Raw genomic sequence first — 14,155 nt, 5'->3', positions numbered from 1 at the left:
TTCAGGAGGGAAACTTGAGTCCTGGGCATATTTTGAAGAATATGATTATGGGGTGGGGGGTGGAGGGCATGAGTGTGGCGGGGTGGGGGGGTGGTGGTGCGGGGAGGACTGGGACTGTGTTCCTGGGCCTGGAACTTGTGGCAGAAGACTCACCCTCCCACTCCCATGAGGTTCCGTTGGTGCTTCACATCTAGAATTTCAGTTTGTGTAAGCAGAGGTTTTTTGTTTTGTTTTTATAAATTTGAAGCAAGTGAAACCTACGAGTGGAGACTTGTGCCCGAGACAGGGAAGGGGTGTGAATTTTTGGTTAAGTATCCCCTCACCACGGTAAAGAATCTGCCTGCAATGCAGGAGACCTGGGTTCAATCCCGGGGTCAGGAAGATCCCCTTGAGAAGAGAATGGCTATCCACTCCAGTATTCTTGCCTGGAGAATTCCAGGGACAGAAGAGCCTGGCTGGCTACGGTCCATGGGGTCGCAAAGAATCGGGCACAACTCAGAGACTAACACCTTCACTTTCACCACGTATTTGTTGAGCACCTGCTATGTGCCAGGCAGTGAGCAAAGCAAAGTGCCTGACTTCAGGGGGCTTATACATTCTGTCTCTTTTGCAATGAATCCAGACTCTGCTGTGACCGCTTTGGGCAAGTGATTTCATTCCCAAGCCTCAGTTTCCCCATCTGTGATATGGGAACAATAATACTTTCCCACACCAGGTAGGAAGCCGAACAGATGGAAAGTGGGAGACTCTAGACGGGGGCCTGGTCTTAAATTAGAGGCGAGGCGTTTGCCTGAAACAAGGGTTAAAAGAGCTCGCTTTCTGCTTCAGCAGTTCACGCGCTTGAGTGATAGCTCGCTCGCTTGGGGCGTGGCCACGCTTGGAAACACCGCCGCCACGTGACGTCACAAAGCCTGGAATCTCCGCGAGAAGTCCAACCTTGTTTTCCGTTCCCTTCCCTCACATTTACGTTTCGAAACCCCGCCTCCCCTCTGACGTCAGCACGTCCGGCTGCTTTGGTCCATAAAAGCGCTGAGGGTAGCGTCACCTCTCCGTGAAGTTTCCGGCCTGGATGTATTTGTATGTTTTCCTGGACGATCGTACGCCTCTTGGTCGCGACAGCGCTTGCAGCAGCCGGTGACAACTTGAGTCCTCGAGCCCGACGCCGGAGGGCGAGATGAACGCTCTGACCTCCCGAGCCGTCCGAACCTGCGATCTCTCGTGGCAATCTCAGCCGGCACTCCTGCCTCCAGGTTGACGCGCAGTCCAGAACTGGTGAGTTGAGGGGATCGGAACACCTAGGTTCCGAGGGGTTGGGGGCTGGGACCAGACTCCTGGTCAGTTAGGAGGCGGGAGCTCAGACTTCTGAGTTCCGGTGGGTACTAAGGAAGGCCTGGGAACCTGAGGGGTTCTGGAGGGGTTCCGATTTAGGAAGCAGAAAGAATTGGAAACTTGGGAGTCCTGAGGCAGACGGAGGAGGGGTCTGGGAGCCAGACTTGTGGGTCCCCAGAACAGTAACCATCTAGGGATTGGAATTTTTGAGTTTCCACGGCGGGGGTGGGTGACGGGGGCTGATTTGTCAGTCCTCAGGAGGTTGAGAGAAGCAAGGACTAGGGCTTTGTCCCCAAGAGAAGCAAGTAGAGGACCTGCGTTTTGACTTCCTGGGATTAGGACTTATGGGTTTGAGAGCAGATGGGGCTGGGGGCTTGTTGACTAAGGGAAGGAGAGAACTGGGGACTCCTGGGTTTTGAGAGAAGAGGTGGGGAAACAAAGGTCAGAGATGGGAGTGGCTAGGATCAGAGAGGAATGTGGGGCAGGAACTCTTGCGTTGCTATTTGTGTTACTGTTTCCGTTGCTATGACTCAAGGTCATCCTCTGATGCTATTCCCTTAAATGGCTTCTAAACTTGACCCCCTTTTTCCCTCCCTTTTCCCCAGCCCAGACAGATGGCTCCAGGCCAAATGCCCCATCAGCCTGCCCACTGGATAGGTACCCACCCCTTCTTCCTCCTGTCCCCACTGATGGGCCTTCTTAGCCGGGCGTGGAGCCTCCTGAGGGGCCCAGGACCTCCAGAGCCCTGGCTAGTGGAAGCAGTAACCAAAGCAGATCAAGGAGGAGCTGGCCTGGAGGATGAAGCAAAGGCTTCTCTGGCCACCTACCATGCCCCCTGGAGCAGGCACCCTCAAGAGGAGACCGAAGACAGTGGAGCAGCTGAGGAGGATGGAGAAGCCTCCCCGGGGGCCTACCCTGACCTGGAAGCCGAGCATTCTCTTCCCGAAGTCTGGGGACTTTCAGATGATGATGATTATGAAAAGTATGGTGGGGAAGAAGCAACTGGTGTCCCTAGAGAGCAGGAAGAATTTATGGATGGCCAGCCTGCTCTCCTGTCCCTCAGCCTTCTGATAAGATCTCTGCCGGACCTTCCTGGGGAGGAGGAATCAAAGGAAGAAGCGGTTACTGGAGGTAAAGAAGTGACCGCGTTCTCTTTTCCTCTGTCACACTGGGAGTGTTGCCCAGGGGAGGAGGAAGAAGAAGGGGAGGAGAATGGAGAAGCCATTAGGGTGTGCGGCCCAGTAAATGGAGCCACAGGAGAAGGAACAGAGACTGAAGCAGCCACGAAGACCTCCATGTCCCCCTCATCTGTAGGCTCCCACCTCAGGGCCTGGGAATGTTGTTTGGGAGAGGAGCCTGAGGAGGAGGAGAAGGACAAACAGGCTGAGAAAGGAGATGCTGATCCAGGGCCACACTCCACAAGTCTAGCCCAGAGGCCCTCACTCAGGACCTGGCAGCATCCATCCAGTGTGATCACAGAGGAGGAAGAGGACAGTGATTCAGAGGAAACGGGGGCTTCCTCTTCTGTCCCACCCACAAGTGCCTTCCTGAGCGCCTGGGTGTATCGACCAGGAGAAGACACAGAGGAGGAGGATGAAGAGGAGGAGGACTGTGATTCAGAAGCATCTGAAGATGAGGGAGAAGCCGAGGTCTCCTCTTCCATCCCACCCACAAGTGCCTTCCTGAGGGCCTGGGTGTATCAGCCAGGAGAAGACACGGAGGAAGAGGAGGACTGTGATTCAGAAGCAACTGAAGATGAGGGAGAAGCCGAAGTCTCCTCTTCCATCCCACCCACAAGTGCCTTCCTGAGCGCCTGGGTGTATCGGCCAGGAGAAGACACGGAGGAAGAGGAGGACTGTGATTCAGAAGCAACTGAAGATGAGGGAGAAGCCGAGGTCTCCTCTTCCATCTCTCTGACAAGTACCTTCCTGAGCGCCTGGGTGTATCAACCAGGAGAAGACACAGAGGAAGAAGATGAGTATGAGGATGAAGATGATGAATCAGGAGCAGCTGACTTGGGACCCAGCCCCTCCCTTCAGACCCAGAGTGCCCTTCTCAGGGACCAGATTTATCAGCCTGGAGACAAAACAGACGGAGGGGAAGCTGCTGAGAAGTGGGGAGAGGCTGAGCCCTGCCCCTTCCGAGTGGCCATCTATCTGCCTGGAGAGAAGCCCCCACTTCCCTGGGCTCCTCCTCGGCTGCCCCTCCGACTACAAAGACGGCTCAAGTCTGCACAAACCCCCACCAGGCATCCGGACCTTGAACCTCTCCCAAAGACCAGAAAGGTGGGTACTGAGAACTTAGATTCTTGAGGTTAGGGAGGAGAGGGCTGGGAGCTGGCACTCCTGGGCCTGGGGACCAAAGGACTGGAGGCCCTGACTCCTGGCTCCCCCGTGTTGCAGAGGGTTGCATGTGAGCTCCATTGGGAGGGCTGTGTTCACGTTACTGCAATCCTTTGCAAGAGGCTGGCCCCTGTGGGAGGAAGGAGCCTCTGAGCTCATGTCAACCCCAGGGCCCCACCTCTACCTTCAGTGAGTCAGCTGGGGAATCCCTTGGCAGGCAAGATAACAAGCCAGATGACAAGCGTTGTTGTGCAACTCATTTTTCTTTTGTTTTTCTCCCCACCTCCCCACCTGCGGCCCTTTGTATCTCGTGTGTCTATGTGTGTCTCCCCATGTCTGTGCCCGTCCATCTCCAGGTGCGCTTCTCTGAGAAGGTCTCCGTCCATCCCCTGGTTGTCTGGGCAGGACCGGCCCAGGCTGCCCGCAGAGGCCCCTGGGAGCAGTTCGCCCGGGATCGAAGCCGCTTCGCCCGACGTATCGCCCAGGTCCAAGAGGAGCTGGGTCCCTACCTCACCCCTGCTGCCCGGGCCAGGGCCTGGGCACGTCTTGGGAACCCTCCCACTTCCCTGGCCACCGTCCCTGCCCCTACCTGGACCTCGCCGATGTCCCCGATCCAGGCTACGCCCTTGAGTCACGCTCTGGCCTCTCCCTCCCCTCCCTGTGTGTCTCCTAGCCTAGACCTCAGTGGGAGGCGTGGCTAATGTGCAGTAGTTTTTGTGTTAACTATTTATTTATTTGAATGTTAGTTTACATAATAAAGCTTTTTGTAGTAAGCAGCGTCTCTGTGTGTGTCTGAGCTGACAGCATCCACTACTCAGTCCCCAAGGCAGTTGAGGGGGGGATACATAAAGGCCAGCACATCCATGGAGGATAAACTACATTTCCCATCATCCCTTGAATCTGCCTCTTCCCATCCTGAGGCTTCTTTTGAACTAAGGACTGGTGGGTTTTGTCAGGGTGTTGTTTTTTTTTTTTTTTTGCTTCTGCCTACATTTTATTAAACCTAGGACAGTTATCTCCCCAAAGGGTCTGGGAGGTGAACTCACTAATTCCTAAAAAAGGGTTAAGCTCCAGTTTTCTGTGTGCTCCTGAAATACAGACTTATCCTCCCTACTGGCAGATGTGGTGAGTTCCCCAAGGCTTTCACACTTATAAATGTACCTGATTTCACATTTATAAATCCTATGTCCATAAACTGTTTGCTTATCTGTAAAATGCGGCTAACAACTGCACATACCTTATGAGTTTATAAGATCCCCAAATAAGTCATAATTAAAACAATGTTAAATAACATGTTAAGTGTTGGCTACTACTGTAACTATTCTTTCACCCACACATGCATGTCTTCAATTACCCATCCTACTTACTGCTCCAACTTAAAAAACTCAGCAGTTCAAACAAGAGTGCTCCAAATGTCCTGCACCTGGTCCAGCCTCATACCCTGACCCTCCCCACTGGTTCCCCAGGCTGATGCTACTCCACCCTTTCATTTGGAAAACCACCAATCTCCCTCCCACCTTTGTATGAGCTACTGCCTGATGTGCCCGTCCCTGACCTCTCTGGCTCAGCTAGTTTTGTTCAAATGTAGCATAAAAGTATATATATTTTAGAAATGCCTTGCTCTGACCCAGCCCTTATTATTTTCGTCCTTTATAGCAGGCGAGCCTTTTGAATTTTTGTTAAGACCCATCCCCCATAATCGGACTATGATTTCAGGAGAGCAAGTGTTGCCCAACAGCCCACTCCCTAGAGCACAGAACGGGGCGCCCAGGCGCCATCTAGTTAAGTATTGGTTTTTAGTAAATTCATGTAAAAGAAGGCATGTTGAGGCCCTTTCTTTAAATGAGCAGGCACAGAAGCTGATGAGAGTTATTTATTGAATTTACTCACATGCTAGCTTCCCATCGAAACTGGACAAGCAGATGGCAAAGGCTTGGAGTGGGCAAAGTGGGAAGCGGAAGTCCATGGTGAACGTGTCTGGGGCTATACGACCAAACTGGAGCACGAGGTAGTCCGCTGAAGAGGAAGTCAGGAACTGAGGGTGTGTTATTTCCCTGCCGCGGGCCTCTGAGCCGCGAGAACTACGACTCCCGAGAGGCTGTGCGGCGCCCTTATTCCGCCCAGAATTCCGGAAGCGTGTTTACACGGCCCTCAGCCCTGTAAACTACACTTCCCAATAGGCTTTGCAAAAGCGTGGAGTCGGCCCTCCCTACAAAACGCTCAAATACTAATGGAAGAAGTATTTCTCCTCCTGCCCCCTTGCCCAGGTAAATCGGTTCCTAGCAGCTCACGGTCATCCGGATAAACGATCTGGAAGTTCTTGACCGAGGCCCGCGTGACCCGACCATGAAAATTGAGCACGTAGGCGCCGCTCTTGTCGTTCCACGATGGGGCTTTATTTCGCAGCAGGACCAGGCCCTGCCTGGCCCCCCGTTGGAGGCGACTCAGGAGCGATTCCTGTTCCTAAAGAGTAAAGTAGGGGGCGTGGTTAGCCAACTACCAACCAGCTTTTTTCCTCCGAACGCAGAATTTTGAGTCCCTAGTTTTCCCTTCCTAAGGCATATAAATCTGACAAAATCCTCCCGGCTTATGTGACCTTATGTAACCCATCGGCCCCCTCTCCTCTTAGCACCTATGGCCGGTCCCCCAGACCTTCCTCCTCCACGGACCCAGAGATTCTCAAGTTTGGTGGACTCACATTTTCTGGCTGGACACACATTCTCTGGTTCTGGGCGTTGATTTCCGGAATAACAACATTCATTTTCCGGGGCCCTCGGAATCCCAAGACGTTGGTCTCCTGAGGGTGGTATGCTCCATTTGGCCTGCTTCTTTCTCCCTCCCCACCGTCCTACTCCTCTCTCTCATCTCCCCGAACACTCACATAACATACAGCCGCCAGCTCCTCCCTGATCCGAGCAGTCTCCGGGAAAAAATGTTTCCTTTCCGGATTCACCCCATTGTCGAAGATGCTGAACTTGGTGCCCAAGACATTAGATCTGCTCCAGAAGGGAAGTGGTCAGAATAAAAACAATAATTATTCCTGTTTGCCGTACATTAACTGCTTTCCTATGTCATCAAGTCTTTCGATCCATCCTCTTACATAAGACTTATGTTCCATGTACCAGTCCCAGGTCCCTCTCTTCCTTTGGGGAGAAGGATTTTTAGGCTCCTGCCTTGGGCCTTTAGCAACACTCTTCCTCTAAGACAGAACTCACATATACCAACCCTCTTCTGTCACAGGAACTTAGGAATCCCAGCTCACTGCCGCTCAAGAAATCAAATGTCTTTAATGCCAGTCTTGCCTCTGAAGTCTTCAGTTCTATTCCCAACCACCCTGGAGTTATAATTTGAAGGACTACATAACCCATCAGTCCCTAAGAGAAAAAGTTCTAGAGCAGGTGGAACTTGTACCCTTGGACCGCTGGGAAGTGTAGTTCAATCCTCCCCTTCCTCCCACCCCTTGTCACCTGTTTAGCACACACATCAGGACTCTGCCCACCTGACTTTCCCCACAAAATTGTCCCCATCCCGAGACAGGTCTGTAGGGTCCAGAGAGATGAGGTAATTAGAGGTTTTGCTCCTTTTTCTCTTGCGCCCCGCCAGAAGGAAGTGCTGTGGATGTGATAAATAGCCCATTAGAATCAACTTCTGATATTTGGCTAGAGCTAGGGGCCCAAAGACTGGGGCTTCCCTGGTGGCAGTGGTGCTAATGGTAAAGAAGCGACCTGCCAATGCAGGAGACCGTAGAGATGCGGGTTTGATCCCCGGGTCAGGAAGATCCCCAGGAGGAGGTATGGCAATCCACTCCAATATTCTTGCCTGGAGAATCCGTTGGACTCAAGAGCCTGGTGGGCTACTACCCACAGGGTCACAGAGTCAAAAAGGACTGAAGCGACTTGGCGTGCACATAGGGGTCCAAAAACAAGGAAATACCATGTCCCAAGACAGAGGAAAGGGTTATAGAGCAGTAAGTGTCCTAAGGCTTGCTGGAAAGGAAAGGGAATCAGTCCTGAACATTCACTGAAAGGACTGATGCTGAAGCTGAAAGTCTTAATACTTTGACCACCTATTGCAAAGGTCTTCTTCACTGGAAAAGACCCTGATGCTCGGAAAGACTGAAGGCGGGAGAAGGGGATGACAGAGGATGAGATGGTTGGATGGCATCATGACTCAGTGGACATGAGTCTGAGTAAGCTCTGGGAGTTGGTGGACAGGGAAGTCTGCTATGCTGAAGTCCATGGGGTCACAGAGTCGAAAATGACTGAGCAACTGAACTGAGGCTTGCTGGTAGATGCAGGAAGTCAGCTGGGTCCTGAAAAGGGAGCCTCATTTCATATCTTAATATCTCCCCCTACTCCTTCGGATATTGGGCCCAGGGCTGAGGGAAAGGCAGGGGGCGAACTTGCCTGGCAGGCAGGGCCTGGCTTTAGAATAGGGAAGGGCCTCACTTGGAACATTACAGCAGGACTTTAGTGTTTCATCTGTGAAAACCCGGTCTGGCACTGAGTAGGGCAAAAGTCTCTTTCTGGGGGAGAATGAATAATTAAGAGGCGGTCACACGTGAGAGAAATGACCTGACTGAGAGGGGCGTAGCTTGGCTATCAATGGAAAATCCACGAAGGCAGAAGCTTAGCTCCTGAGAGGGGCTGGGGCCTGTCTCAGGATTGGGTGGGACTAGGGCTTAGATTTGGACCGAGTGAGAAGTGAAAGTCGCTCAGCGGTGTCCAACTCTTTGCGACCCCATGGACTATACAGTCCATGGAATTCTCCAGGCCAGAATACTGGGGCGGGTAGCCGTTCCCTTCTCCAGGGGATCTTCCTGACCCAGGAATCCAACCGAGGTCTCCTGCATTGCAGGCGGATCCTTTACCAGCTGAGCTACCAGGGAATCCCCAACAAAAGGTGGCCAATACCTGGAGGGTCTGTAAGGGGTGGGGTTTGGGACTCTGAGGGGGCGTGGCCTACCTGTGAGAGAGGCCAGCTCTATTTGAAAGTGGACAACCCTGGGTTATGGGATGGGGAGGGCATTTGCCACTGGGCTCTGAGTATAAAGGAGCCCAGTTCTCTGAAGGGCAGGGCCTGGCGTTGGAGCTGATTAGTCCTAGCTCAATGAAGAGCAAGGCTTCCATTCGCCTAAGTCAGTCTTGACCTCACTCAGACCCTGAGAGGAGGGACTTGTTTCCAAGCTGCCAGACCACACCTTCCGGCCATCAGCCGCCTCCAGGTAGAGATAGTAGAAAGGGAACATGCCCTTGTCTACCCCGCTCTTGTCGCGGCTGATGCAACACTGCACCGTGCGACCGCGCATCGCTGGCCGCAGCACATATGCTTTCATGTCTTCGCCCAGCCGAGGGCCTGGGGCGCAGGGAGGCGTGTGGGGCGAGCTCCCCACATCGCTGCTGCCCACGCCGCGCGCGCCCTCGGACACCACGTCGACGGCCGTCCCTGGGGATTTCCTCATGGTAAACTCCGGCTCTTCTTTCTTCTCTTCCAGGTCTTCACCCTGGCCCACGCACCAAATTCAAGTTGAGAGACAGCAGACTCGCCCTCCTCAGCCCGCTCACTCTCCCCCCCTCCCTGCTATGCCAACTAGTGATTGGCCATCCCAGCTCAGGGTTAGGCTGTCTCTCGACCAAGTTTCTGTCTATTGGTCAAATATCTCAGCCGCCTGCTGATTGGCCAGTAAGGTTGGATGCCCAAGATCGCTTCATTTGTTGATTGGTCAGTAACATTAGCCACACCCATTTCACCTACCGATTGGAGAATCCTCTTGAAAGCACTGCCCATTCCTTTAATACCCGTGTTCACAGGGTCTATATATTAACATATAATACCGCCCAGATCCTCTCAACTGAAACTATCTCGCTTTCATTCATACCAAAATGAGTGCCACCTGGCCCTTTCCTATCACTATTTCACCCTCTCCAAAGCTCACTGCCTTTTGGTGGGCTGGGTGTTAAGGTATATGCTCACATCAATTCTGATCCTCTAGGTTGAAAATAAATGGTACACACAAAGAACTTCCGCTAGCACAGACATAACAGGTTCCACCCACCAGTAAAAAGGGCCCTTGATTGGGCTGCAGAATTTTAGCGCCCCGCGAGCCTGAGACTAGCCCTCCTCCTCCTATATCCTTATTGGCTGTGCCACCTCCCACCTTGTTGGAGGCCAAGTCTCCAAGGCCACTGTCACCATCCATTCCAGGGCTTGATCTGGCACTGGGCACTTCGTATTCATTTCCAACATCCTGTAATTTGCTCTCGTCCTCAGCACTGGCGCCTAAGGGGTAGAAAAAGCCCTGAAAAGACTGAGCTCAGGACACCTGGGTCCCAGGAGCTTGGGACAAGGTCATCAGTGCTAGCCGGAGAAGGTCAGAACTCCCAGGTTTCCGACTCCTACTTATTTATCATCAGCCTCACTTGCCAGATCCTCCTCCTCCCCTATGTGCACAGGAGTCTATACAAGTTGAGAAGTCTGTGACTGCCCTGGATCTAAGGACAGGGAAGGATTAGAGTCCTTTCTTTGTCCCAGAGAGAGCATCCGGGAGACTGGGGAACTAAAATGGGAGGAGGGAGCAAATTTGGGGTTATAACCCAGAGTCCTGTTATTGAAATCACTGGTCAAGTCTTGAGAATAAAAGGAAATGTCCCTACCATTGAATATTATTAAGAAAAAGGAATGAAATACTGATAATGCTACAAAATAGATAAACATTGAAGCAAGCAAAAGAAGCCAATCACAAGAGATTATAAACTGTATTATTCTACATATGAAGAGTCTAAAGAGACACAAATTAAATTAGTAGTTACTTAGGTCTGGGAGAAATGGGGGGTGGGGCAGTGACTGATAAAATGTATAGGGTATTCTTTTGTGGGTAATGATAATTAATAGTCTAGAATTCATTGTGGTGTGTGTTGCACATCTCGGTAAATACACTGAAAACCATGGAATTGTAAATTTTTAAATGAGTGAATTTGTATAATATGTGAAATATATCTCAACAGAGATATTACAGAAAAGGGGGAGGAAGTGCCACATGGACCAGTGGACCAGGTTTCACCCGCTGTCGCAGAAATTACCAGATCGTTGGTGGGGTGGCCAACCTTTGCGTGTCAGAAGAGTCCCTGGAGGCTCTTCACAAGGAGGCGGCAAGGCAGGAACATCCTCCACGGAGACTTCCTCCAACTCCAGATCAGAGCTGCCTGGTAGTCAAGAAAGGGAGGAGAACTGGAGATGGGGATTTCTGGATACCAGGGAAGGAAGAGGGCTGGAGATGCAGATTCCTGGGTATTGGAGGAGAAGGTTCATGACCAGGACTCCTTGCGGTGAAGCATATCCGGGCTCGCGGGGGTCCTTTGGAGACAGCAATGACTGAGCGGTTCTAGACTCCTGAATTCTAGGGGGAGTGGAGTTCCGGGGTATCAACCGCCCAAGGATTTGAGATTACCTGCTTCTGTCGCCAGTAACAGAGGTTCACGCTCGCCACTGCCATCTCCACCGCAGCTCACGGTGCCCAGGATACCGTGGGATTCAGTGCACAAATGCGCCTCTGGCACATTCTCCTGAAGGAAAGGGTTCCTGGGGCCTGGGAGGGGGTCTGGGAGAAGGTGTGGCGAGGCCCATTAACACGAAGCACAAAATCCTAGTCCTCTGAGAAGATCCTCCTCCTCGCTGGTCTCCCAAACCTCGTCCCTGATTTGACTACCCAAACCCCCGAGACCCACTCAGAACCCGAACCCCAAGACTCAAACAAGCACAGCCCTACCACTAAACTGTCGCGATTCCGTGTGCAAACAATCCCACGCGGACTCTCCAATAAATCGGCTTTAAATTACCCAGGCCTGGCCCCGGGGCTTTGCCTACTTCAGCCCTCCGGTTTCTTCGGAGCTGTGTCCCGGCGCTTTTCCAGGCACCTCCCCCAACTCTCCCAAGCCCACGAGTTCCACTACTCCTTAGACCCGGTCCCCACCCGCACTCTGGGCGGTCCTCGGCTCTCCCAGGCTCCACCCTAGCCGAATCCCAGAACTCTTTCGGGGCCCGCCTCTACTTGCACCCTACCCCGTACTCCCCGAATTCTCACATGCCCCGCCCACGGATCCATCAGGCCCCGCCCCCGCGCTCTATCAAAGCGCCGCCACCCTCCACGCGCTCCGCCGGGCTCCTCCCCTCTAGGCCCTTTAGCCCCACCCCCACCACACTCCCACAGGCCCCTCCCTCCAGCCTGAGCTCCTGCGGGACTCGGGGCACATTTCCTCACCGGTGGCAGCCGAGAAGCGCTCCTCCCGCCGCTTCGGTCTCCGCAGCCGCAGTGAAGCGTCAGGATTGGCCTGAACCATGAGGGGCTCTTGGCGCTTCCGTCGCTGCTTCTTCTCAAACAGACGCCACTGCAGGAGCGGGAAAGAGGTGGGGGTGGGGGTCTAGGAACCGAACCGGAAGACTGGGGTGAAAGGGGGCCTGGGGCAAGGGGAGTCCTTGCATAGGTGGGAGAGTTCCAGGCCGTCAGTCTTTCAGCAACTCCTTCCATAGAACCCTGAGTCCTGGCATCCAGGCCCCTCCTCCCGAAAGACCTAGGAGTCCTAAGGACCCAGACCCTTGTTCCTTAGAAATTTTGGAGTCTCGTCACCAAGATTTGCTTCCCGAGGATTCCGAATTCCTGTTTTCTCGTTTCCCAATTGCAAAACTTGAGACTCCGAGAGAGCCAATGAAGACCAGGAGTCCCAGAGCAAGTCCTGGGGGCGGGACTCCTGAGGGGGTATGGAAGATAGAAGGGGAGGGTTGGCAGGATTCCTGGGCACAGTACCTGCTGTTCCAGCTTCTGCAGTCTCATAGCGGCAAGCTCATCTCCCAGGGCCCTGAGAGAGGTGCAGGCTCGTAGTGACAGCAAGCAGGGCACCCCCGTTGCCCAAGAGCCCTTCCCCATCTTCCCGCTGCCCAACTTAGGGTTCTGAACACTTGTGAGGTCACAGAAGAGGTAGAACCTGAGTCTGCTCCGCCAGTGCTGAAGTTCTTTCTCCCTGCACTGGCCTATCTAGAGTCCAGGGGTCAGAGATCTCAAGCCCCTCCTATCTCAGGATTCAAAGCCCCCAGCCCTTCCTCTTTCAGACCCAGGGGTCCTCATCTGTAGCTCCCTCCTGTTAGGTAGGTAGGACCCAGAAGTCCGAGCCCCCAGCCCCTCCCTTCAAGGCACACAAGCAGAGCTGCTGAGCAGGTGTGGGCATAATCAAAGTGCCCCCTTGCCCCCTCCATCTCTACCCTTGCCCATCCCATTTCCCCCACTCACTCTTTCTTCCATGTATCACTTTTCCAAGACATTCTGGAAAAGCAAAACAAGGAGTCAGGAACCAGACCCAACATCCCAATAGGTGCTGCCCTCCAACACCTGATCTTAAGCTTGGGATTTTCTCCTGGAAAAACCCAAATTCCAGTGTCAGTACTTGTTAGGCACCCTGAAGCCTGTTTCCAGCTTTCACCACTATCAGGAGCCCAGAAGTCCAGCTTGCTCTTCCCCCAATACCTAACTCTCTCCTTCACCCAGACAGGAGAACTCAGGACTCGACCCCAAACACCCCACCCCCAGTGATCCTAGACCCCCAGTACCCACCTGCCTGGGATCCTGGAGACCTCTCCTCCTCTCCTGCCTGGAGAGGCTTTTCACATTCACACCTCAATTCCTTGCCTGTCTGGCCAATTTCTAAACATAAGCGACCCTCTCTTTGGAAATCAGGGACATAATCTCTGGCTCTCTGGGAAGTAAGCAGGGGAGAAAAGAGGGCTCAGAGGAAGGGCGGGGGATTCCCTTGGAACCTGCCCTAATCCCCCTCCCTTCTGACCCCACCCCACGCTCCACTTCCCACAAAGCAATGACGTTTGGGCTCTGCTGCAGCCAGGCAACCCCGCTCCAGGGGTTCTAAATTGGAAGAACGTACAAGTGTTCCTTAAAGGGACCTGCCAGGGGCCTCGTCGCAAGCTCTCTTTTCTCTTACATAAGAAACTTATAATGTGACCTGTGCCAACTACTATCGATCTGTAATTTACAGCCACGTCCAGGCGAGAAAATAAATGAGAAAACTACAACTCCCATGAGCCAAAGAGGCCAAGATGCCCGCGGAAGTAGGCTCATTTTTGCCCCGGTCCGAGAGGGAGTTGTAGTTCTCTTTGAAAGTCTCCATTCTTTCTCCTAAAAAGCAGGATATGTGGCGTCAAAAGGTAGGGCTTCCAAGAAAGGAGGCTAGGCTTTCGAGAAAAGGCCAGCGACTTCGACAAGGGGCGGAGCCGCTAGACAGGGACCCGAGGAACCTGGAGCCAGCGTGGACCAATCAGGCTGCTGAGATCGGGTCCTCTGCGGGAAAGTGGGCGTGGCCTAGGGGGGAAAACACCAAGAAAGCTCCGGAGGTTCTATGCCAGGAAGACGCCCTCTGCGGTGAAGGAGAGGTAAGGGGCTGGAGCGTCCTAGACTCTTCGGTCCTGGGAAGAAGGGAGGCGGG

At 53.2% G+C, this 14,155-nt stretch overlaps 2 protein-coding genes across 6 annotated transcripts; one reads left to right on the top strand and one right to left on the bottom strand.

The window, feature by feature from the left end:
* Positions 1 to 998: 998 nt before the first annotated feature.
* PPP1R15A (protein phosphatase 1 regulatory subunit 15A) lies at positions 999 to 4,444 on the top strand. The gene is made up of 3 exons (XM_020885618.2): positions 999 to 1,272; positions 1,935 to 3,614; positions 4,028 to 4,444. Exons 2-3 carry the CDS (start codon positions 1,944 to 1,946, stop codon positions 4,370 to 4,372), a joined length of 2,016 nt encoding a protein of 671 aa, XP_020741277.2. The 5' UTR covers positions 999 to 1,272; positions 1,935 to 1,943; the 3' UTR covers positions 4,373 to 4,444.
* Positions 4,445 to 5,529: 1,085 nt separating this feature from the next.
* TULP2 (TUB like protein 2) lies at positions 5,530 to 14,021 on the bottom strand. 5 transcript variants are annotated; one of them, XM_070450548.1, is made up of 14 exons: positions 13,968 to 14,021; positions 13,273 to 13,414; positions 12,952 to 12,984; positions 12,472 to 12,523; positions 11,929 to 12,055; positions 11,119 to 11,268; positions 10,751 to 10,873; positions 9,829 to 9,950; positions 8,872 to 9,174; positions 7,171 to 7,283; positions 6,553 to 6,667; positions 6,370 to 6,468; positions 5,963 to 6,134; positions 5,530 to 5,687 (listed from the first exon to the last, which is right to left on the bottom strand). In XM_070450548.1, the coding sequence occupies exons 3-14, from the start codon at positions 12,981 to 12,983 to the stop codon at positions 5,554 to 5,556; spliced, it is 1,542 nt and encodes a 513-aa protein (XP_070306649.1). In that variant the 5' UTR covers position 12,984; positions 13,273 to 13,414; positions 13,968 to 14,021; the 3' UTR covers positions 5,530 to 5,553. The 5 variants fall into 5 exon arrangements, with proteins under 5 accessions (XP_070306649.1, XP_020741303.1, XP_070306650.1 ...); XM_020885644.2 differs by lacking the exon at positions 13,968 to 14,021 and adding an exon at positions 13,598 to 13,788; XM_070450549.1 differs by lacking the exons at positions 12,952 to 12,984; positions 13,968 to 14,021 and having other exon boundaries at positions 13,273 to 13,531.
* Positions 14,022 to 14,155: the final 134 nt, after the last annotated feature.

The sequence above is a fragment of the Odocoileus virginianus genome, chromosome 20 (assembly GCF_023699985.2).
Source record: "Odocoileus virginianus isolate 20LAN1187 ecotype Illinois chromosome 20, Ovbor_1.2, whole genome shotgun sequence".
Taxonomy (NCBI): domain Eukaryota; kingdom Metazoa; phylum Chordata; class Mammalia; order Artiodactyla; family Cervidae; genus Odocoileus; species Odocoileus virginianus.
Note: the sequence above shows the minus strand (reverse complement) of the source record. Positions and strands in the feature narration are given on the sequence as shown.